At 44.9% G+C, this 22,195-nt stretch overlaps 1 protein-coding gene across 1 annotated transcript in view; it reads left to right on the forward strand.

Moving 5' to 3' along the window:
- Positions 1–1,368: 1,368 nt before the first annotated feature.
- The window catches only part of ANTXR1 (ANTXR cell adhesion molecule 1), a gene marked incomplete at its 3' end in the record, with an annotated part of 71,950 nt that continues 51,123 nt past the window's right edge, over positions 1,369–22,195 (forward strand). Inside the window, exons 1-8 of the mRNA XM_083880474.1 lie at positions 1,369–1,935; positions 9,012–9,083; positions 9,742–9,813; positions 12,206–12,287; positions 13,167–13,200; positions 13,989–14,068; positions 15,755–15,823; positions 18,554–18,634. Coding sequence (XP_083736600.1) covers positions 1,784–1,935; positions 9,012–9,083; positions 9,742–9,813; positions 12,206–12,287; positions 13,167–13,200; positions 13,989–14,068; positions 15,755–15,823; positions 18,554–18,634 — 642 coding nt within the window. The 5' untranslated portion in view covers positions 1,369–1,783. The remainder of the gene's footprint in view (positions 1,936–9,011; positions 9,084–9,741; positions 9,814–12,205; positions 12,288–13,166; positions 13,201–13,988; positions 14,069–15,754; positions 15,824–18,553; positions 18,635–22,195) is intronic.

The raw sequence follows: 22,195 nt of genomic DNA on the forward strand, positions 1-22,195 counted from the left end.
AACACTCCTCCTGTATCCCACATGAGCTTGAGTGCTGGTGCTGCTCTTACCAGATCATCAACAAAAATACACACTCTTAAGGCAGGCACATGAAGAGGATTATTCCTCAAGAATTTCTGAATTTCAGGGTAAAGCTTCACGTTCCACTTTGTCAGCAGCTCCCTCCATCTCAGAGCACTCATAGATTCATCTGACACTTCATTCCTTGGCTTTTCCCCAAGCTTTCCTGAGCCTTCTGTCAGTCTGAATCTACAGCTATACAAAGAATCTGATCTCCTCCTCCAGCTTTTATTGAGCATGTTTTAAAGACAAATTTAATGCTTTAAGCACTGCAGGGCAGCTAGAAAGTCAGGTGTATTGCATCCCCTAAAACGCCGGTTAAGCTGAAGCTGCTCCACTCACCAGGTATTGGCACTTAGGAGATTGGGTTTGTTGGTGTGGCCTGAGGGTTTGTGGGAAGTTTGGAAGCTCCTGGTATCTCCAGTTTAGCTTTTACTGGAACAGGGGCTCCCTCACTGGGGAATGGTGTTCCTTTTGAGCTGTCCTGCTCTGCTTTTAGAGCCTGTGGTGCTGTTTGTGGAAAGAGATAAGGAGACGTGAGTGTAGATGAATTTACATTTTCCCCTGAGTTTCCTTGGAAGAGGGAGAGTTTAGGCTTTAGAGATTGAACTGAGTTTGGTGAGGATGGTGAGTTGGGGCAGACTTTCATAAGCACAGGCATTGCTGAGTACTCCTCAGGACTGGGAAGGCATAAAGTCTGGCACGGCGCTTCACTTCTATGAAGCTGCCCCAAGTTTTTAAAGGTCTTTAAACTCAAATATTGCCTATGTGGGAAGAAAAGATGTCTGCAAATCTCTTCCATCTGGGTGGGAAACAAAGTTGTAGTGAAAGGACAAGGGGGAATGGCCTTAAGATTAAGGAAGGCAGGGTTAGATGGGATATTTGGAAGGAATTCTTCCCTGTGAGGGTGGAATGGGACTGGGATGGAATTCCCAGAGGAGCTGTGGCTGCCCCTGGATCCCTGGAAGTGTCCAAGGCCAGGCGGACAGGGCTTGGAGCAAGCTGGAATAGAGGACGGTGTCCCTGCCAGGGCAGAGGTGGGATGGGATGGGCTTTAGGTCAATCCCAAGGCAGCCCAGGCTGCAATTCCATGCCCAGAGCTGGGTCCTGCTGAGAGCACTCAGCCTCTGTCCTGGTACCTGGGGCTGCTATGGGCTGTTCATGTGCTCAGTGCACAAATCTGCTACAAACCAGACTCAGAGTTCTGGCCACGAGATGGCATTCTCTGAGCTTCTTTTGCTAAGGAAAAGCAGTGCTTGCCATCTTTAATAATAACAATAATAATGGGGAGGTGGGTGGGGGGTGGAGGGGGGAGCCACAAACCCTCCCTGTATTTTCTGAAGTCTCTGACAAAGCAAGATTTGTGAGGAGGCTGCTTCTGCTCATGGCAAACAATGGTGCTGCTTTCCAAGAGCTGCAAGGGAGACTGAGGGTCAAGTCCCTTTAAAAAAAAAAAAAAAAAAAAAAAAAAAAAAAAAAAAAAAAAAAAAAAGTGAAATACAGTATTGTGCATCTTGAAATCTGAAACCAAGAAACAGAAGTGCAAGCGAAACAAGGGGGAAAGACTTGCAATTCCTGTGGACAACTGTTGCAAGTGGAGTTTTAAGGAATACAGTATACATCTATGCCTTTTAAAGGTCACTGAATGGCTTTTGTGGAGGAACCTGTGAAATAAAGGAGCCTTGGAAGAAGAGATTTCTTTTTCTCCTCCTCTCTGGATATAATGGCCATTGCAAAGCAAAGCATCTTGAGATTTGGCTTCAAGTGTGCCTTCCTAGCAATTTTTACACTCACCTGTGATGGACACAGCGGAAAGAGAGAGAATGGTGGTCCTGCCTGCTACGGGGGATTTGATTTGTATTTCATTCTGGACAAGTAAGTCAATCCTACTTTGTTCTTTTTCACAGAGTTCTTTTGCTAGGCATGAACTGGAATGTCACACACTGATACTGAGGAGGTTTTCTTTGAATATAGGTTTTGTAGAAGTCACTCTGTCCCCAAGGGACCTCTGCAACTCCTGACTGCTTGATTTATTGTTGTGGTAAATTCTTTGGTAGATCTAGTGGATAAATCCCGTTGTGCTCTGTAATAACATTGTTATAAATTTTCCCAATACGGAAGCTTTGTATGTACTCAAACTTGAGCGTGCAATCGAATTTCTTAAAACAGCAGCTGGGAGCAGGGCAGCACCCTGGTTCCCTCTGGTTTCCCCGTGAGCCAAGGAGGTTGAGGCTCGCACAAGAGCAGGGAGTGCAGAATTATTCCTGCAGGCACCAATTCCAGGGCTTAGAACGTGCAGGGAGCGCTCACCCACAGCTCTGCTCGTGCCCTTCTGCCCCTGAGCTGTGTCCCTGCTCCTCTGCCTCCTCATCTCTCTGGCCAGAGCAGCAATTCCAGGTAAAAACCAGCCCAGAGAGGGGCTGCTCCCTTTGGAAGAGGCTGAATTCAGCTGCTGGGATAGAGAACAGCTCGAGTGCCTCATTTAAAGAATTTTCTTTTTCCCTAGCTGAGTCACACTTTCTTTGTTTCTTCTGTTAATCAAATGCATATTTTGACTGTTTAGCTGTTTGTGCTGAAGATAACTCCCTAGCTCACTTTTTCATCGCTAATTGTGGCTGTGTCATCTCCTTGGCACTGTAAGAGTGCTACTTTTTTCAGATGTGGATGGAGCAATGTGGAATCATTTTGTGCTGAGCTTTGGAAAGCAATACAACCATTAAAAAAAAAATCTAAAATACTAGCTGAAATGATTGTCCTGATTTTCTTGATCAAGAGTACTTATTTTGAATCAAAGGCTTGCAAATACTGGAGGTGATGCCTGCCAGAGCCATGGCACTGGCATTAATAACCATAAATTTCAGAGACAGGAAAGTATTTGCAAGTTGCCAAAAGTGCTCACAGATGAAATTTCTGATTGATCCTCTGGAGTGTTTTGCAATAGCTCCCACATTCCATTAGTATAAATGACTTGGAATTACATAACCCTTTATTACAAAATACTGGGTAAAATCTAAGACTGAGACACTGGTTGCTTCAGTGTGCCAGTTGTCCCGATGCTCCAGGGGAAAGTTTTATTTATTTTTTTCAGCGGAAAGATCTACCTGGCTTATTCATTTTGCTCCTCTTCAGTTATTAGTTGGAATAACTCTATTGCTACAAATGAAAAAAATACAAACCCAAACAAACCCAGAGCATGATTTGTACTGCAGGGAGCTTGTGTCAACTGCATTTCCCTGGAAGCTGAAGCAGGACTGAAGGTTTTCTCAAATCTCATGGATGTGCTGTGTTACACCTCTGAGATATGTAACTTCAGCAGGCTCCTAATGCAAGTTCCCTCACTAAAATCCATGACTTCTGAGCCTCGTTCACAGGATTATGGATTTGGGTGGAAACACAAGCCTTGGCACAAGCTTTAAAGCGGGCAGGCTGACCCCAGTGTATGTATCAAGGTATCAAAAAAAAAAAAAAAAAAAAATCCTGCTTTGATAGTTGCAGAATTCCTATTCCTGGGGTTTTTCTGGTGCAGAAATGAACAGGATCTGATGTAAAAATGTCCTTGGTCTCCAGTGGAATTTTAGAGGAGCATTGTGGCTTTTCAGCTGTTCCTGAGTCCATTACACCACTTAACTTCTGATGAGAGATTTACTGTGGTGGAGTTGGTTATCACATATCCTTTAACACTTTCATGGAATCATAGAATGGTTTGAGTTTGGAGGTCTTTAAAGATCATCTGGTTCCACCCCATGTGATGGTGAGGGACCTTGCACAAGACCATGCCTCTTGTCCTTTGATTGCAAAATCTCAAACTGTGTCTATTTTCTCCATTTAGTCTCAAGCTGTACTTTCTTTGGAGTAGCTTTATGTTATTTAGAGTAGCTATTTGCTGTTTGGAGTTGCTACTTGCTCTTTAGAGTAGCTGTTTAGGGTTTCCTTGTGTGCTCTTTGCTGTTTGGGTTCTGTGCAGGTGCTGAACACCTTAGGGTGGAGGTCACACCAAGATAAGCCCAGTGCTGTGGAAGGTAGGCCTGGCTTATTTTGGGAGAGCTCGTCTATGGTGGCCTCTCTTTTTGTGTTCCTGTGATGCTGGGAGGATTTGTGGGTTCAGGCTCCCACACACTGGAAGAGTTGGTGCCAAGGCATTAACAGCCTGCTGCAAGTTAAGATACAGGGCCTTCATTAAGAATGAAGAATGAGGAAGCAGTAAGATGTTGCTTAAAAGCCCAAATGTTTGTCTTTGCTGACAAATTGTCCAGTTGTTTTAAAATTGTCCAGTTATTCTAAAAATATTCTCCATGTGATTAATTAATGCTGACTGTGACCACCCCAAACTGACATGCTGCCCAAACACCTCCCACCAGCACATCTGGAACATTGAGGGGCAGCTCCCAAATTAATTTATTTGCAGGTAAGGAAAAAAGAATAACACCTGAGTCTTCTGAGCAGCCTTTTGCTGCAGTTTATATGCATCACAAGGATTATTCCTGTGGTGTGCAGATAATGAGAGATTTCTACCCACATGCAGAAAATATGCAGAGAACTGTGCATGTGTGAAAGGAATCCTTGGCAAAAGGAAACAAGGAATTCAAGCTGTGGATCCCTTCCTTATCCAACCAGACAAAGGATATTTTTAACCATTTGCATTGAGGTGAAGCTCCTGCTCTGGAGAGGCTGATGTTTGTTTCTTTGAATGGAGCTTGAGTAGCTGTAGTTACTGTGATTTAAGCAGGATTCCAAGTCCAGATTTGCACTCAGAGTGTGGAAGGCACAAGGCCACAACAGGATGGGAACAGGCAGAGCCCAGGCAGGAGCCTGAGCCTCAGGATCTGCTCCTTCCCCTGAGAAAGTGAACCCTAGACCAGAGCACTCAGAGCTGCAGAAAGTTCCAGCTGCTCTCAGAGGAAAAAAACACAAGCCTGAGGTAGGGAATGGTAACACTGAGGGTCTGCAGAAAGAAATTCAAAACCATCTCTGCTCCTCATTGAGCTAGGGAGTAGTTCCTTGGGTTTTTTCCAGGATCACAGGCCTGCATCCAGAGCAAGGTGTGCTATTTGTTGGGATGGCAGGAGCTTACAAAGATGTGGAGGGATGATTTTTCTGTGTTAGCATGAGGGCTGAGAGATGCCAGCAAGGCGGGGTGGAGAAATTTGTGCTGTTTTGTGTCTTTTTGCTTATTGCCTGAAGGAATGTAATTAACTCCCAATTCTGCCAAGAGCAGGCAACTGCAGTGAGCTGAGCTCATGTGTGAAATCCTTGCCAGTTGGGACTTGTGGATGTGCTTTTTTACCTGGTGATGCATCTTAGATAACCATTCCTTGGTAAAAGGAATGGGCAGGAGCTCCCTTCCAGCCAGGATTGAGTGTGTGCTGCAGCACTCTGTAGTTTGTCTGATGATCCATGGCTACTTGTTTATTAGTTGGTTTTTTCGCATACACCCTGCCAGCCAGGAGGAGAATGTTCTTGGATTGAGACTGAGCTTGGAGGCTTATCCTGCTCTGAACTGAGCCTCTGTGGACCCTGTGACCTGCAGTGTTTGGCAGTGTCCCCATGAGCTGTCTGGTGTGAAGTGTGGCACAAGATAACAGCATTTCCTCAAAGAATTGCATCACTTCTCAGATGCCTTTGTGCTATGGAGGGCTTTCAGAATTGCTCCTGAAGTCTTTGGAAAGACAAAGGATGCTTTTGGGCTCATTTGTGTTATTTTTGAAGAGCTCAATAAAGAGATGCTGCACAACTTCTTAGGTAAATGCCATCTCTGAGAGCCATGAGACTTCTGGGAGTTGGTCCAAATCCAGGAAAGCTTAAGGAGATTTTCGGATCAACATCATCCTCTGAACCAAGTGTCTTTATGTCCTCCTGTCAGCTGCAGAGCACTAACTCAGGTGAGGTCTTGGTGTAAGAGTATGGGTTTGTTTCTGTGACTCTTCCAGTCTGTGAAGTGAATAAACCCACAGGCATTCTGAGAAGGTACAACAGCAGAAATGGAAAAGTGGAGTCTAAAAAGTGAAAGAAAGACCAAGTCTAGGGAGGTTTGAGCTGCTGGAGCTTTGGGTTCTGGAGCACCTTGTCCCAGTGAGGAGAAGGAAGGCACCTGCTGAAGGGCAGGGCTTGGCTGGAGTCACAGAGCCACTGAAGTGTCTCTCAACACTTGCATTCCCCTTAGAGGTACAATGCCAGTGGAGCTGACCACAGAATGTATCACTCTTGTTAAAGAGAAAGGTTTACTTAGGTTTAATTTCCATTTATTGGGCCCTTCTCCAGAAGGGATTTTGGCATCCTCACGATGAGCCTTTTCTTAAATTGCAAGTTTATAGCATCAACCATTCAGCTGCCAAGCATTGGCTTGCTAATCATCTTGTTTCTTTTGGGACTATGAAGAGAGAACTATTTGAAAATTGGCTTTTCTTATCTTACAGTTGGACTTTAGAAATACTTGCCCTACTCAGAGTTCTTGGCCTGCCTCATTGTACAAAGGAAGTGTGGTTGCTGAATGACACAGCTCAAGGAGGTGGGCATTGTGAGCTAATGGTAGTTTTGTAAACTTTGTTCTGGATGCAGAAAGGTTGGTTGTATTGGGTTTATCCATTTTATGCCAAGTGAAGAATGTAAGAAGTCTGAAGTGTGTTTCAGAAAACACATTTCATTTACAAGGAGTGCTTTTTCCTAATTGCAGACCTGGGCATTTCTGGCCCCTGACACCAGAGGGAGAAATGAACTCCAGGCAGACTGAGCTGTCTGCCTCAGGTGGGAATTGCTGTGCAAGAAGGACAATTTGTGGTGCGCAAAAGTGTGAACCTTCATTTTGGGCCCCTGTTACAGGTCCCTCTGGTAGAGATAGGGAGAAACTGGATTGCAGACTATTCCAACGATCCCACTCCTAAAACTGAGCAGAAACCATCCTCTTTTTGTGGCTAGAGTGGGCTTGGTTTAATGATTGTAGCAGTGGGAAGAACTTTCCTTAAAGGTTGTTTTACCTGATGGCTGAGAGGAGGTTGGGCAGGGGCTGCTGGTCCCCAGATGGGTCAGGAGAGGTGGGAATCTTCACTGAGGTGTGTTTTTGGGAGGTGAATATATGGTCTAAAGTAACATTTGTTTCACTGAAGCAAGGACTAATCAGTTTATGATTAACAAAGCCTTGGCTCTCCATGCCTTCTGAAGACTGATGTGACCCTTGCTATGAAGTCAAGGGTTTCGTTTATGCCTCACCATCTAAAGACAATAAATACTTCTTTTCCAGGCCAGTGCTAGGAAATTATTTGGGCTATTTGGCACTGTTGGGACTGGAGTGTCTGTGGAATTCAAGGTCTCAGAGTTATCCCATACATCCAAGGGGAATTTGCACCTGGGGCTGAGCTTTGTGTGTCTCTGTTCTATCAATTAAGGGTTTGGATGCAGCAGGCTTTAAATTTCCTGTCTGAGAGCAAGTCCTGATGTGTATCACTCCTCATCTCTTACAACACTAATTTTCCCACTGTCTGTGGTTTAATTGCTTTATCAAGAGCTTGGCTATTGGTGTTCCTTTGGTCCTCTTTGACACACATTTTTGTGGAAAAGAAGCCATCGTGTCATGTCCTGGTCTGAAAGAAAGAAATAATTCAGCACTAAGAGCTTTTGCTGATGATCCTGCCTGCTCTGCTATCGGCCCTGCAGTTGTGCCCCAAGCAGGGTGTCTGTAAGGCCATCCTTCAACTGATCATAAACCAATGCTTTTGGGCTTTGGGGATCATGTCCTTTGTGCAGCAAGAGTTGGCAGGATCACAGTTTTTGCACCGGGCCCGGATGTTTTTGTACCTGAGCAAAGGTACTCAGTGCATGGACAGATGGGGGTCACACAGAGAGTAGCTCCAGGAATCAGGGGGCAGGAGGGGGAAGCCAAGGCTCTTCTTGAATGGCTGAGAATGAAAAGCAGGTGTGGGGAAAGGGGACAGGAAATGTCTGTGACCCACAGGATGAGCTCTGTGTGCCCCTCTACAGGTGAAGCAATGCCCTGAGCAGCCAAGCTGGGGTGGCTGCACCAGCCCGGGGGAACCTGCTCTGGCTCTCAACTGGCATTCTCAGAGCTGAGGTAGAACAGAATAACTCATTTGCCTTTTCTTCCTGTGAAGTGAAAAACCATCTCAAACATCCATCTTTTCTTCCTCAGGCTGCAGATCAATGAAGCTTCTGTTGAAGCTAGAATGGTTATTTCCCATATAAATATTTCTAATTGTACTCAATTAATTAAATAAGTGATGACACATTTATTTTCCAACTCTAGGAAAGAAATTTTTTTCCAAAACCAATATTCCAGTGTTCATGAAAGTGTTTATGCCAGTAAAGGACATTTTGTGCTGAAAGATTCTGATGAACCGATTTTTTTCCTTGTTCTTACAACATAAAGATGAATAATCCGATCCCATTATAGCCTATAGTTTATTCTCCTGAGGAGCAAAATTGGTTTGTTTTGTCTTTAACTGAAGTGTGAAAGAATTAACCAGAGCAGTTGAGATGTGGACTTAGGTGTTTTACTTTTCATAGTCTCTGGCACAGTAGAAACACTGGAGAAATTTAATAATCTGTTCCTGCAACTGCATGTAATTCTTCGAATACGCTTGAGCTAAAAGCTCTGTATAATGGTTTGGAAGTGAGTGAGTGGAATTAATCTAAAACATTGTGCAGAGAGACTGCTCCTCACTCACATAGGGTTTATTTGGTTAAATTTGTGTTAAAGTCCCACCTAACTGCCATGACCTACTGCCAAGGGCAGCCTCAAACACTTGCATGGAGTGGGAATTGTTCTTGCTTTTTAAAGCTAAGTAGGAGATGTCAATTACAGTTTGATCTCTCTTTAAAAGAAGAGCATGGGCAGTGAGTGTTGAGCAAAACAGAAGCAAATGTTTCACTGAGCAATGTGTGACAGAACAAATGGCTGGGAAAACTTAAACTGATGTGTCCTGTAATCATTGTGTCCCTAGATCAGGAAGCGTCCTGCATCACTGGAATGAGATCTATCATTTTGTGGAGCACTTGGCCCACAAGTTCATAAGGTAAGGAGGGCTGCAGGTGCCTGGATGGGATCTGAGGGGGTGCCAGTGGCTCTCAGTCCCAGCATGTGCTGCTTCCCATGGGGGGAAGTGGTGAAGAAAGAGTTCTTAATGCTTTCCTCACATCTTCCATTGACTGCTCTTCCCCACACCCCTGTTCCATGGGAAATGAGGGAAGGTAAAATAATTCCATTTATTCCTGCCTTGATCCTGCTTTTATCCTTCCATGTATCAAATCTGTGGGGGAGGAATCCTTCTATCTCTGACCTGCTGCCTGAGGTACAGAAGTTTGGGGCTGCAGGGAGAGCCTGTGGCTGTGGCTTTCAGGCCCTGAATGACTTGAGCTTTGATGAGGAATCCCTCAGGATAAGGAATGGAATGTGCTGTGACAGAGGTAACGAGCCCTCCCTTGTCTCCGTGGTAATACCAGCATGCATTTAAGCCTTTCTTGCTTTAGCAATCCTAAGGTTGTGATACAAGTGTTCTCTACATCTTTTACAAGGATTCCCCAAGGTTTCCCTGGACTAAGAAGGCCCAGGGCAAAATACATTTTCATCTTGCTGAGTTGTAACTGGGATAGCAGTGTCCTGTGTGATTGTGTTACACATGCAGAGCTCTTCTCTGGACCACCAAATTAATTCACTTCTTTCCTCTTCTCCAGCCCTCAGCTGAGGATGTCCTTCATTGTTTTTTCAACCAGAGGAACAATTCTAATGAGGTTGACAGAAGACAGGTAAGAAAAGGTTTAAAGGTCAACAGCAGCGGCTGTGTTCTTGTAGCTTCCTTCACCTTCCTCAGTGATCTCCATCCCACTGGGAACGATGGTGTGGCACCTCTGTGCTTCAAAGTTTAGTTGGTAGTCATGTGCCCATTCTCACCTACTGGAATGCACTAAGGCCTCTCAAGGCAGAGGCTCCCTACTTAATTTCAGCTTCTAAATGTCTTTCTGTCAGCTGTCAGGGTTTTAGCTCACAGTGGTTTCCTTGAGGGAGCCTGCACTCCCCAGAGATTCAGGATCTTGTCAGAGAAGCCTCTGGGAGTTTCTTCTGCAAACAGATAGGTGAAACTCCCTTCCTATAAAAGCAGGCTTGGAAGCCAGAGGTGACACCCACACTGCTGGGGTAGAGGGGAACATGATTTCCTTGAAGGTCTGAAGGTGTGTCACAGACAAACAGTGTTTAGGATGGGTTTCAGGGGTGTGGATTTTTTGGCAATAACAGATTGCCTCATTTGTGAAGCATGTTCCTGCCACCCCCTTACAGACCCCCAAGTTAATCCAAATAAAATCTACTGGATGGATTTATTTTTTTTTTAAATTGTATTCTGACTTCCAAGGAAAGCTGGATGAGGTCCTTAAATCGCTCTCACTTCCTCTGTTAACTTCATTGCCACGTGGAGCAAAAATATATGTACCACATGTGTGGAGTGTATAAGTCAGCATGTGTTTTACATATTGGATGTCTGAAATCACATACCAGAGCAGCTGCCATGGGGAGGAAGCTGGCTGCCTTCCTACAGAGCAGTGCACACTCACACTGGCCTTGAAAATGTCCTTAAACCCAGCCAGTCTGAGCATCTCCTGCCACTTGCTGCTGCAACAGAGATAAAGAGAATGAGCCACATTTATTTAACTGGGTGCCAAAGGAAAACCTGTTCCCTGCCTCTTGTTCTGTCCCACCCTAGGAGCAAACTCTAGTGCAGAGATCTCCTTTCTGCTCAGGCTCTGAGCTGTGAGAATGAAATGTTTCCCATGTGGGAATGTATTCCATATTTACCCAGCTGCCCCAGAAATGCTGGCTGGGAGCAGGATATTGATATGGAGTTAGTCTCAGAGCCAGCTGACTGCTGGGTTTTACTGGGCACTGACAAACAAGGGGTGTGCTCTGCTTTGGCTCACACTGGCCTCTCTTACCTGGGAGAACTTCCCCCCACCTCATCCCTGCCTCTGTGTGGTGTTCCAGCATCTGAATGTGAAGGTTGAGGGTGCTGAGCATTCCTTTTGGGAAAACTCTGTGTGTCTGATGAGACTGGACTGACACATTTTAATTACTTTTGCTGCATGTTTTAAAATTTCAGTATTAACCTCTGAAAGATAGTTTTAATCACAGGAAATGCTCCATTTTATACCCAGCTTTGATTTGATATGTGCATGGGTGCCTGAGAGGAGGAACCTTATAAGAGTGTCTAACTAGTTTGGGATATCACAGGTACAAAATGGGTTCTTGGAAGTTTGATAATTCAACCCTTGTCAAAAGCAGACAGTCTTTGCTCCCTAGGGACTCTCTGCTGTACAGCCTGCGCAGTGTCAATGCTCTGCTGCCATCAGCCTCACAGTGTAAGCTCTGAGTATGTGATCACATCAACTGGCCTTTCTGAAGTGGTTAAAAAATGTAGAGACAGAAGTGACTCCTGGCACGCCCGTGTGGCCCTGCCTGCAGTGACTTCATCCCTTTCCCATGGAGATTGTGCAGTTTGCTCAGATACACCCCACACACTGCAGGGTTTTATCTTGCATTAAAGATTCCTGGCCTATGCTTGGCTTCCAGAGTTTGGTGTCTGCCACTCAGAGGAAAGACAAATCACTGCCCACCCCACAGAGCCTGCAGCTGATCTGTCACTGGGCCTGGTACTCCTGTAAAGAACTAAAACACATACCCTGAGTCACAATAAGCATTGAGAAAGGCTTCAATCTTCCAGCCAGTTTAACAAGGAACTGAAGATGTAGCTCCACATAAACTGGAGTTGCCAGTATGGTCTGAGTGCCATTTTGTGTAGCTGTTTAATGATGTTTGTTTACTCAAGTCCGCAAACGTGTGAGGAAAGTGAGCCAGGTGCAAGTCAGCTGCTGAGGTTTGAGCAGGGAATATGTTTTTAGGAAGAAATGTATGAAATGTGTGGATATTGACCTCAGGGATAGTACTGCTGTGATGCTTTCCCCAGGCAGTGGGAATACTGGGAGCACAACTGTGTGTTCCACATCCTTGGAAAGGCACCTCCCCTGTGCAAACACTGAGTTAACTCTTTCCCCTCTCTCTATGCCTGGGTCTTCCCTGCACTTCTCCACCTGACTGTCAGGATATCCTGGTGGCTTTGCTCCTGGATCTAACAGAGTGCTTTCATTGCAGGGAGCAGATCCGCCAGGGCCTGGAGGAGCTGCAGAAGGTGCTGCCAGGAGGGGACACGTACATGCACGAAGGATTTGAGAGGGTAACTGGTGCAGGCTCAGTGCCTGAGCAGTGTCTCTGCTCCTCAGGAGCTGTAGAACACAGGGGGCTGGTTGAGAACTCTGGTGGGTGAGTGGGACCTTGTCCCTTTGCTGCAACAAGTACAGGGAGTGTAAGGACTCAGTGCTGGAGCTGCAAACTCTACTAATTCTCTTTATTTCTGCCTTCAGCTTTAATGGGCAGAGCTGCCTTTTCTGCTTAGGAGAAGGCAGTTGCATTGAGTCCCCCATGGCTCTGTGTCCAGGAAGGATGGGAAGCTGTCAGTCCTATATGGGCTGAGTTGGATGAGGTCACAGCTCACTCCTGGGGTAGCCAAATAACTGCAGACCTTATTGCCTGCTCTGACCTTCTCCTTCTGAGCATATTTTTTAAATGTTTTGCAAGCTCGGGAGTTTCTCTAAACCTGCACTCCCTCCCACCTCTGTCTTACGTGGTTATTTGGGAGGGGTTTGAACTGTCTGCCTACTGAAAGTGCTGCCCCATCATCGAAATGTGAACACAGCAGAAACTCAGGCAACCTAATAGAGCTGTTGATTTATTTGCAATTGGAATAGCTGATCTGGAGGCACTGAGGAATATTTTGGATTGGATGTTTCTCAAGGATGAAAGTGGATAGGATTTTCAGAGAGAAGAATAGTGGGAGACAGCACTGGGGTTGGTTTGGCTGATGAGACCTTGCAGGAATGCAGTCAAAACCCCAGGCAAGAACCTTGCTCTCTGAATCAGATGTCTGAAAGCAGGGCTCATGTGTGAACTGTAAATGTGGCATCCTCCCTGCCATTGTCCCTTTCTGCTGCATGAATAGAAGTTCACAACACCTTATTATTGATTTATTACTCATAATCTTCTGATTTGATTTCAGGCAAGTGAACAGATTTACTACGAAAATGTTCATGGTGAGAGGCCTTCTTGATCCATTGAATGTTTTTTTTTTTTTTTCTCTTTCTCTTTGACTGATAACTTTAACAGATCTAAAATGCAGCTTTCTGTGGGAAGGGTGGGGGTGGCTTCTATTCTTGCAGGGATGTGGTGCTAGTCAGAGAAGTATGAAAAGGAAAAAGAACAAGTAGAGCCTTAAGGATTTGGAGTTAGAGTTTTTCAGGCCAAAAGGGAGAAGCCAGGCTGGCTGCAGGTTCCCACCTTCACCAAAACTGTCTGGTACCTTATTTTTGCTGGAGGGCTCAGGCAACCATTTCTTCTTCCTTCCAAAATACAAGTACATGGAGAAGCTGTTAGGTAAAAGATTTTTTTAAGCAGCAGTTATTAAAACCAGCAGTAAGTGCATACAACTGGAAAAATGTTTGTCCTTTCCTTCCCTGTAATTCATGTAAAAACTTTCTCTTTTGGAAGGGAAGGCTGCAAGGTTTAATGATGTTCCTAAAATGTTACTTAGGATTCTTGAAGATTTTAGGCCCTTTTCCCACCATCTTCGTTTAAATCCCAATTGAGCCTTTTATCACAAGTTGAAAAAACCCCTCTGGATTTCTTGAATTGACAGCATTAATAAAATCAGGAGCTAATTAGGAACAAAATGCATGGGGTTTTTGATGGCTGCAGTCTCATTTACTGGTCTGAAATACCACCACAGTTATGCCGTTTGAGAGTGTCCACAGGCAGGATGTTTTCTGAGGTGGTTTAACAAACACAACCAAAGCCAAGGGACTAAAGAGGTTTGTGTGTTCAGGTTACAGAACTGCCAGTGTCATCATTGCATTGACAGATGGAGAGCTCCACGAAGATCTATTTTTCTACTCTGAGAGGGAGGTAAGTGACTTACACATTTGTAGTCAGGGAGACAGTGAAATGTCTGGGCTTGCTGCTGTGAATGCAAAAGATAAGGAAAACCTTTTTCCCCAATGAGAAAACTCCACTTTGGTGCTCTGAAGACATGAATTTAAAGAACTTACAGCAGCAGCCTCTGACTCACCGCAGCTGAGAAAGGAGAAAGCGAAAAGAGAGGAGTTAAAACTTACAGTTAAAAATGAACACCAGAAGAAGGAATTGTTCACAGCTGAAAAGTTTCAGTATTTACTGGATTGCTCTGGGAAATGCTAAATATTCTCACTTTCACTATTTTTTCTCTCACAAGAAGTAATGACTGCATAAAGAGGGTGGCCTCTGTCACATCAGAAAATCCTTCAGGTCATCCAGTCTGACATTTCCACAGATATCTCCAAGATTCAAGCACATATTCTCAACATCCTCATTAAATTATTGAATTGTACAAAATGTTAAACAGTGGGATGAGCTGACAGCTTTGTTGCAGAATGTTCCTGCTGCTGTCATTTGGACATCCTCTCTGGAGAGATGAACAACTGGCCCTTGTCAGTCAAACCAGGATAATCTAAACTTTGAATATGGTATTTCTGCATGAATTTACTATAGACAGAATTTTTCCTCTTAGCCTGTCTAAAGTGCAGCATTAAATCCAAAAACAACAAAAAGAATAGGTTTGTAGAGTAAAACCAATATTGCTCCAGCAAATGTCCTGAATCCACAGGTCCCCTCCTTATGGTTCATCTCTTTTTATTTTGCTTCTGAAATAAAGAATCCACAAGAAAAACAAGTTTGTTTTTAGAGGTGAATGAACAAGTTGAAAGGTCAAAAGTATTATATTTGTTTTGGTTTGGGGAGGAACAGTTATGGGCTGGTGGAAGGAGATCCTGAACTCAGCCCTTACTCTGTGAGTTGCTCCAGTTGTTTGGGTTGAAATCTTCCCAGAGTAAAACTGGAATAATGCTTTTCTGCTAAAAAACCTCTTTGCTGTTGAACAACTTGCATTGCTGCAGTCCTCCCATTCAATCTGACTCACTAACATCTCTTCAGGGAAGGAGTTTACAATCACATCAGGTGTTCTGCTGAAATGCGATTAAATTACTACATTCATACTTGGGCATTTGGAGCAGTTGCCTTTGGAACAGTAAATGCAACTTCAATGAAGCAGCCTGGGAGAATCAAACTTGTGGATGGTCTGTCTCCCTTTAGTTCAGGGTACTGTGTAAGCACTGGGAGTGATGCAGTTTTAGGGCAGATGGAATGGAGGGTCTCTCACCTCTGGATATCATGAGGCTGGGCACACCTGTCTGAAACAAAACACACAAAAGCATTTTAGGTTCCTGTAATACTGGGCTGTGGCCTAAATTATGAAATGAAAGTTGATTTAGCCTGTCTGACATATTTTGGGAAGCTGGAGAAGCTAGAAAGGTGAACTAATTAGGTTTTTAAAAATCCACCAAATACCTTGGGAGTTGCTTTACTAAACAATAGCAACTCTAGCAGCAGATAAAATCTAATTTTACAGATTTGGGAAGGAAATTTTTCAAGTTGTCTTTTGCTAAGCTTCCCCTGTGCTCAGTTTACAGAATAAGAGTAAATTTCTGATCACAAGTTTTGAGGAAGCTGCATCCCACCCAGTTGGTAACCATGTCATGTCTCCTCTCTCCCTCTCAGGCAAATCGCTCGCGGGATCTGGGAGCCACCGTGTATTGTGTGGGTGTGAAAGACTTCAATGAGACCCAGGTGAGGGAGTGTCGTGCACCCTGAGTGCCTGGCAAAGCTTGGACAGGGACTCACAGCCCTGGATTCCCTGCTCAAGGCTTCTCCAAGGGTTTTCCTCTCCTTCTGTTGCCTGGCTGAAGTGCCCATCTGACATGGCTGGGTCTTGCTGTTGGATTTTGGTCCCTTTCTGTCTGAACCTGCTCCTCTGCCTGCCCCAGCTACTCTTGCTAATGCTGGAGAAAAACAGGTGAAAGACACAGGGAGAACAGCAAATTGTCTGGCCTGAGCTGGAGGCAGGAAAAAGTTGTAGGGATGTTTTTCCCCATAAAACTGAAGTATTGCCATATAACCCTTCAGCTTCACTGCAGCTTTTCTTTCAGGGGAAAACTATACTGTAAAAAGCAATTTGTTACCTTCATCAGTGACAAATATTTCATACTGTTTTGTCTGACTTCTAAATTTCTCATTTGATTATTAGTATGTTCATGAATTATATTTCACACAGTAACAGCTGACATTTTTCTAACATGAGTGAAGCACTTGCACAGCTCCATTGCACACAAGTAGAGGCTGGAAGATTTTTCCAGGTTTTTCCAGCTTTCAGAAAAGGAGTCAAATCACACTTGGTATGGAATAATCTCCTTTGAATCAACCCCAGAGACTGGTGTAACCCAAAGAAAGTCATAGAAAAAGCTAAGAGGGAATAAAACTGGCACAGAGACCAGACCTAAAGCAGACCTCAGAGAGCTGCTCCTTGAAGGCATTTAGATGGTGAAAAAATTACTTGTGTCTGAAGTCCCAGATGAGGGGTGAGGAGAAAGGCTTGAGGGGAATGAACTGAGGGAGCTGTAAACATCCAGCTTTTTTGCAGCAACCTCTGCAGCTCAGCCAGCCAGCAATGAGCTGCTTCCCTGCCCTCCTGGAGCAGCAGGGCAAAGCTGCCCAAGGATGGCTCTGGGTGCAGAGCAGGGCTTGGAGAGCTGGGGGTTCTGAGTGGCAGGAGCTGGACAGGGGCAGCCTGCGGGGTTTGGGAGGAATTTTTGGCTGCTCTGCTGCCTCCAGGAAGCTCCAGAGAGGCTGCTGGTACCTCTGCCAGGGAAGATTTACTGGAACAAACCTTGGCCTTGCAGTACTCAAGGAGTCTGCTCCAGCAGATGCATGGAGAGCTCATTACTGCTGAGCTGGGCTTAGAGTTCTGCCTTAACCCTTGGTGTGCTCTTGGCAGCTGAACCTGCAGGCAGCTCTTTGCAGGTGATGTCCTGGCTCCCCTGAACTCACCACCACCTCAGGAAGGCCCCTCCTCCTCATTACAGAAGTTTCTGAATGCTCCTCTGAGACCTGTCAATCTCCACTCAGAAAATATCTCCTGGTATCTCCCTGCTTCCTTCTTTTTGGCTTTCTGATGGTTGAACATAGGCCCAGTAGTCAAATCTCTGTCCTGACAGGAAGATGAATCAGGCCTGTATCTCTACATGGGATATAATTTGGAAGAACTGGGTATTAAAAGACTTGAGGTTGGAAAAGACCTCCATGATTATGGAGTCAACCTATTTTGGGTTCAACCTTTTCTCTAAAGATCATTAGCCCCCAGACACCAGTGAAAACCACATTCTGTCTTGTGTTGGGAAAGATGAATCAGGGAAACCTTATAAATATGATTGCTTAGCAAAAGATTCTGAAAATATGAAACCTGTAATCAAAATGAAAGCTTACTTTGAGTTGTAGGATACCGAGTCTTAGTTACTGTATAACCTGAAGACAATAGCCTAGCCAGCTGAAGGAGAATCCCTTTTGATTGAACAATACCTTTCTGCTGGCTAAGGGATCCAAAGGTCAATGTAGCAAAACAGAAAAGTCTAAAGAGTAGTTTTTAGAGTTTAAAATATAACACATGGTAATGTAATAGTTCTTATAGGCTGTATGTAGATTCTAAAGGGTTTTGTGTCTTGTATTGGTTGGTCACTGTAAATTAGAATATTCATCACAAAAGGAGATATAATGTATTGTAACCAGGACCTTGCTCTCTTGTCTTGGCTCTCCTACCTTTCGCTCTCTGATCCCTGTTCTCTTGGCTCTCCTCTGCTCTTTCTCTCTAGACCTCACTCTCCTTTCCCTGCTCTTACCTCTGCTCTCTTCCCCCTGCACTCTAACCCCTGCCAGCTTGCTCTCTCGGTCCCCTCTTCTTGCCAGCTTACCCTCTTGCTCGCTCTCTTGTTCTCTCTCTGGGACTTCCCTTCAGCCGAGGCTGGTGGCTGAAGGGAAGGCCCTTTCTACCCACGACCCTTGCAATAAAACCACATATTCTAGAATATCTCAGGTTTGCAGAGTACCTTGTCCCTGTAAGTCACGGATGCTTCTACAGTCTGGCGCCCAACGTGGGGCACAAACCCACGACCCTGAGATTAAGAGTCCCATGCTCTACCAACTGAGCTAGCCGGGCGCCCTATTTTGGGTTCAACCTTTTCTCTAAAGATCATTAGCCCCCAGACACCAGTGAAAACCACATTCTGTCTTGTGTCCAAGTCTTTTCTGATCCCTGATATAGAGCTTTATAAAGTCAATCAGGTTAACAAGATAAACATTTTACTGCTCAATAAGCCACAATGCAGTGGCAATTCAGAGAGAGTAGTTGAGCATTTGAGGGTTTTATTTGCAAGCAAGTTAATCTGGAGAAGTCTTAATTTGCTGCCTGCTGGCTAATTGATCTCGTTCTTTACATTTCTATTTCATTTCCTCTCCCCACTGTGTCAGCTGGCCCGGATTGCTGACAGCAAAGATCACGTCTTCCCAGTGAACGATGGGTTTGAAGCCCTGCAGGGGATCATAGACTCTGTGAGTATTTTCACCCCGGTGTTTGCACTCATGCACATTGGTGTCACCTTGCACAGATCGAGGTTTCTTTTTCCTGTGAAAACCAAACCTGCTGAAAAATAATTCACTGAATCATTTAGTCCAAGGGAACCAACCTTGGTTTGTACTAAAATGCTGCTTCAAGGTTGAGTTTATCAATAGGTCTCTACGTTTCCCTATTCCCAGTTCCTGGCATTTCCTGCAGGGATTGGGTGCAGCATATGAGAGGTTCCATGGCTGGGCTAATTCGAGTCCTTCCCCTGCCTCCAAAGGATGGGAAGTGTGTTCTCATTTGGGTACAGGCTGCTTGGGTGACAAAACCCTGATGAAAGCTACAACGTGGAGCTGGAGAGGGGGCATTCACTGAGGGGCTCAGATTTTTTTGTTTACAGTGGTTACACACTATTTGGACAATGCAATTTCAGCAAAACCTTTTCCTCAGCACAGGCTCAATTTTCCCTGGTGCTCTCACATGAACATGGAATACAATCCCTGGTTTATTGGTTTTTCTGGCACTGTCTAAGCATGGATCTACTGCCTCAGCTCTCTTGGACAATCAGGTGTTGCATGTCATTTAAGAAAGCAAACAACAACAAAGCAATAGTTTGCTTCCCAGCCCTGCTTTCCCTTTGCAGCTGTTTTTAATGAATTCCAGCAGCATCTCTGACTCCCCTTCCAGTTGTACAGAGCAGAGTGGGAAGGTTTCAGCCACCAGGCAGCCAGTCAAGAACTGCTCCAGCTGAGTGGTGCAAGATTTCCCAGCTTGGGAAGGCAGGTCACAGGGAAGTGCAATTGTACAGTGATGAATCTGTGACCTGAGCACTTGCACTGGAGAGGAGTCACTGCAGTAGCCTGGCAAGAAGGGAAGTGGTTTTGTGTGTGAAAGGAATGACAAGGAGGACATTAATCACTCCAGAGAATAACAAACAACCTGTTCTAGCTGGAAAATCAGGTCCCTCTTCCCTACTTTTTTAATCCTTGCCAAAAGCACCCCTGTGCTGGAGCAGACAAAGGAGCATCTCTGGTCAAAGGGAATGTTAATGGTGAAAGAGCCCTGGTATTTGGAAACTTCCTTCAGTTCCTGTGTAAGAGTTGTCACAGGAAGGAAGCTCAGCCACGCAGAGAGCAGATGGATCAGGCTGATGCCACAGGGGAAGGAAAGATCCAGTGATGAGTCTGAGGAGATGAGTATTTTAATTAACTCTGGAGATGTGAATACCTGGGTTTGTGTGGGTCTACAGGGATTTGGTGTGAACTGTCCTGGCTTTTCCCCCTTGCCTTGTCCCGAGTGAGTCTTTCCTGACCCTCTGCACGGGCAGAGCTGGTGGACTTGGAAGTCCCTCTGGAACAGGGAAGTGGGTGGAGCTGGGGGCTGGCCTCAGCTGGATCTGCTGAGAAAAGATGTTCAGGGTGGTGGGGCTGGGAATGTTCTTGGCTCCTCCTTTTCTGTGGGAGCCAGAGGGTTTGAAGTGAGCAGCTGCAGGAGATCTGCTCCCGGTGTTCCAGGAAGGATTGTCTCTTCCAAGCCCTGGAAATTGAGAGGAAAATCCAATCCTACACTGAGGTCATGCCTTAAAACACCATTCTTAAAGTGGGAGCTGAGGGTGTTCAGTGTACTGTGGGGTATGGGCCTTTCTCTCCCATGAGTTCAAGTGTGACTTTTTTATTAAGCAAACCAATTTCTTTTTCTTTCTCATCATGCAAAAGCCACTGCTAAAACTCCAGCTTCCCCCTGTTAATGACTGAGTGGTTTGAGTTTGTCAGGAGGGAACAAATGTGGAGCAGCAACAGATTTGACTGATTGCTGCAGGCTGGGAAACGAATGGAAGGAACTGAATTATTTTATTAAATTTTCCTTTGCTATGAAAAATTTCTGTGGATCATAATGTGTCAATTTAAAGCAAATTAAGCAAGTCTTAGAAGAAAACCTGAAATTCAACTTCATCTCCTGTCCAGTACAGTACAGCTTTGGTAGGAGTGCTGGAGGCAAGGAACATGAAGCAATATGAAAGTCAGGATGGGATCCTGCCATCGTCTTGCTTTGAGCCTGTAACAGGATCTAACTGAGGAGCTGCTCTTGGAACAGGAAAACTCCCTGATCCTTGCCATGTGTTAAACCATAGCATCAGTTTGGAGCTTATCTCAAAGCTGTAACCCTTAGCAAGGGGTCTGAGAGCTGCAGGGAGCAGTTGTGATGGATGAGAAATGAAGCAGCATGAAGTAGTCTCTGGGGCTGTCTCGTGTCTGTATGAATTGCACAAATTGTTCATCCTTTCAAGTTTAATTTCTGTCAGCTCCTCTTGCAGTGGTGCTCAGCTGCTCTCAGTGTTTTTCAGGTCATGTCTCAGCTCTCAGGATTGATGCAGCAGCTCAGAATTGATGTGGCATTTCAAGGTGCTCCTTCACCCCAGGAAGTTTTAGCTTGGGAATATACACTGAATTCTTCAGTTACACAAATGTTTCCTGGGGCAAACTGCAGTGTTTTCCCTGCCTTGGATGTGTACCATGTGAGGAATTAGGAGAGAACTCTTTGTGAGCATCAGTGAGACACTGTGAGAAATGTGGTGGTGGCTTTGTGTGCCCATCCTGAGCTGTCTGTCTAGACTTCATTGGCAGATGAGTCCCTGTAGATTCTCTGAAGCAGGGAGAGTGGTGAAGACCCCCTGAGTGGGGATAGGGATGGGAGAAAGTTAATTACAGACATGTCCTGCAAGTGCAAATTCCATAATGGATGCAGAACATGTTTATCAGCTGATACCCCCCAGACTCAGCTCCACAGTGTTCCTTGTTAATTTTAATGGTGTATTATCAGCTTTCTATTTCTTTCTTCTCCCAAAGGCATCTTTAAGAGGGACTTAAACATATTTATTTTACTTAGCTCATGTATATATTATTGGACAGGAAACAATAAATAAATGGCTGGTTTTTAATTGGCAACAGACTTTGGCATTCAGTAATTGAACAGACCTTGCTAATGAGCACCTGGCATCAGACTGCAGGTCATTTCCACTAACACTAATTAGGCAGTAACCTTCTATTCCAGTTCGGCATCCTATTTGCTAATTAGAATTCCCAAATTTGGTGGAAAAAATGTCTAAGGAATATGCAGCAACTGTGGTGAAGTGATCTGGCTGTGTACTCATTGTGAGCAGAATATTAAGTGAAAGCTTCCAGCAGCTGCGGAGTTTCACTCCCCTTCTTCCCTTAGGTTCCAAAAGGGCCCAGTGACCTCCTGGGCCTCTCCTGGCTCTGGGCCCTTGGTGCCTCACCTGGCAGAAAGAGAAATGTGTCAGAAGATGGCATCACCACCCTTCCATGGGATTTGCTTCCTTGGGAAGCCAGACCACAAGGATGAGCTGCAGCTCTAGCCCACCAAGGCAGATCTCATGAAATCTTCTACAATGAAGACATTGAATCCTTTTTGAATGTATTTTTTAATGAGGAAGAGACATAAAGGAATTTTTTGCAATAGTTCTGCCTTTTGCAATAATTCTGCCTGATGTTCACTTTAAGTAAGGGTGTGTGCTTTTGGAGCATTAGAAA

This window comes from Zosterops lateralis, assembly GCF_965231275.1.
Source record: "Zosterops lateralis genome assembly, chromosome: 30".
NCBI classification, from domain to species: Eukaryota; Metazoa; Chordata; class Aves; order Passeriformes; family Zosteropidae; genus Zosterops; species Zosterops lateralis.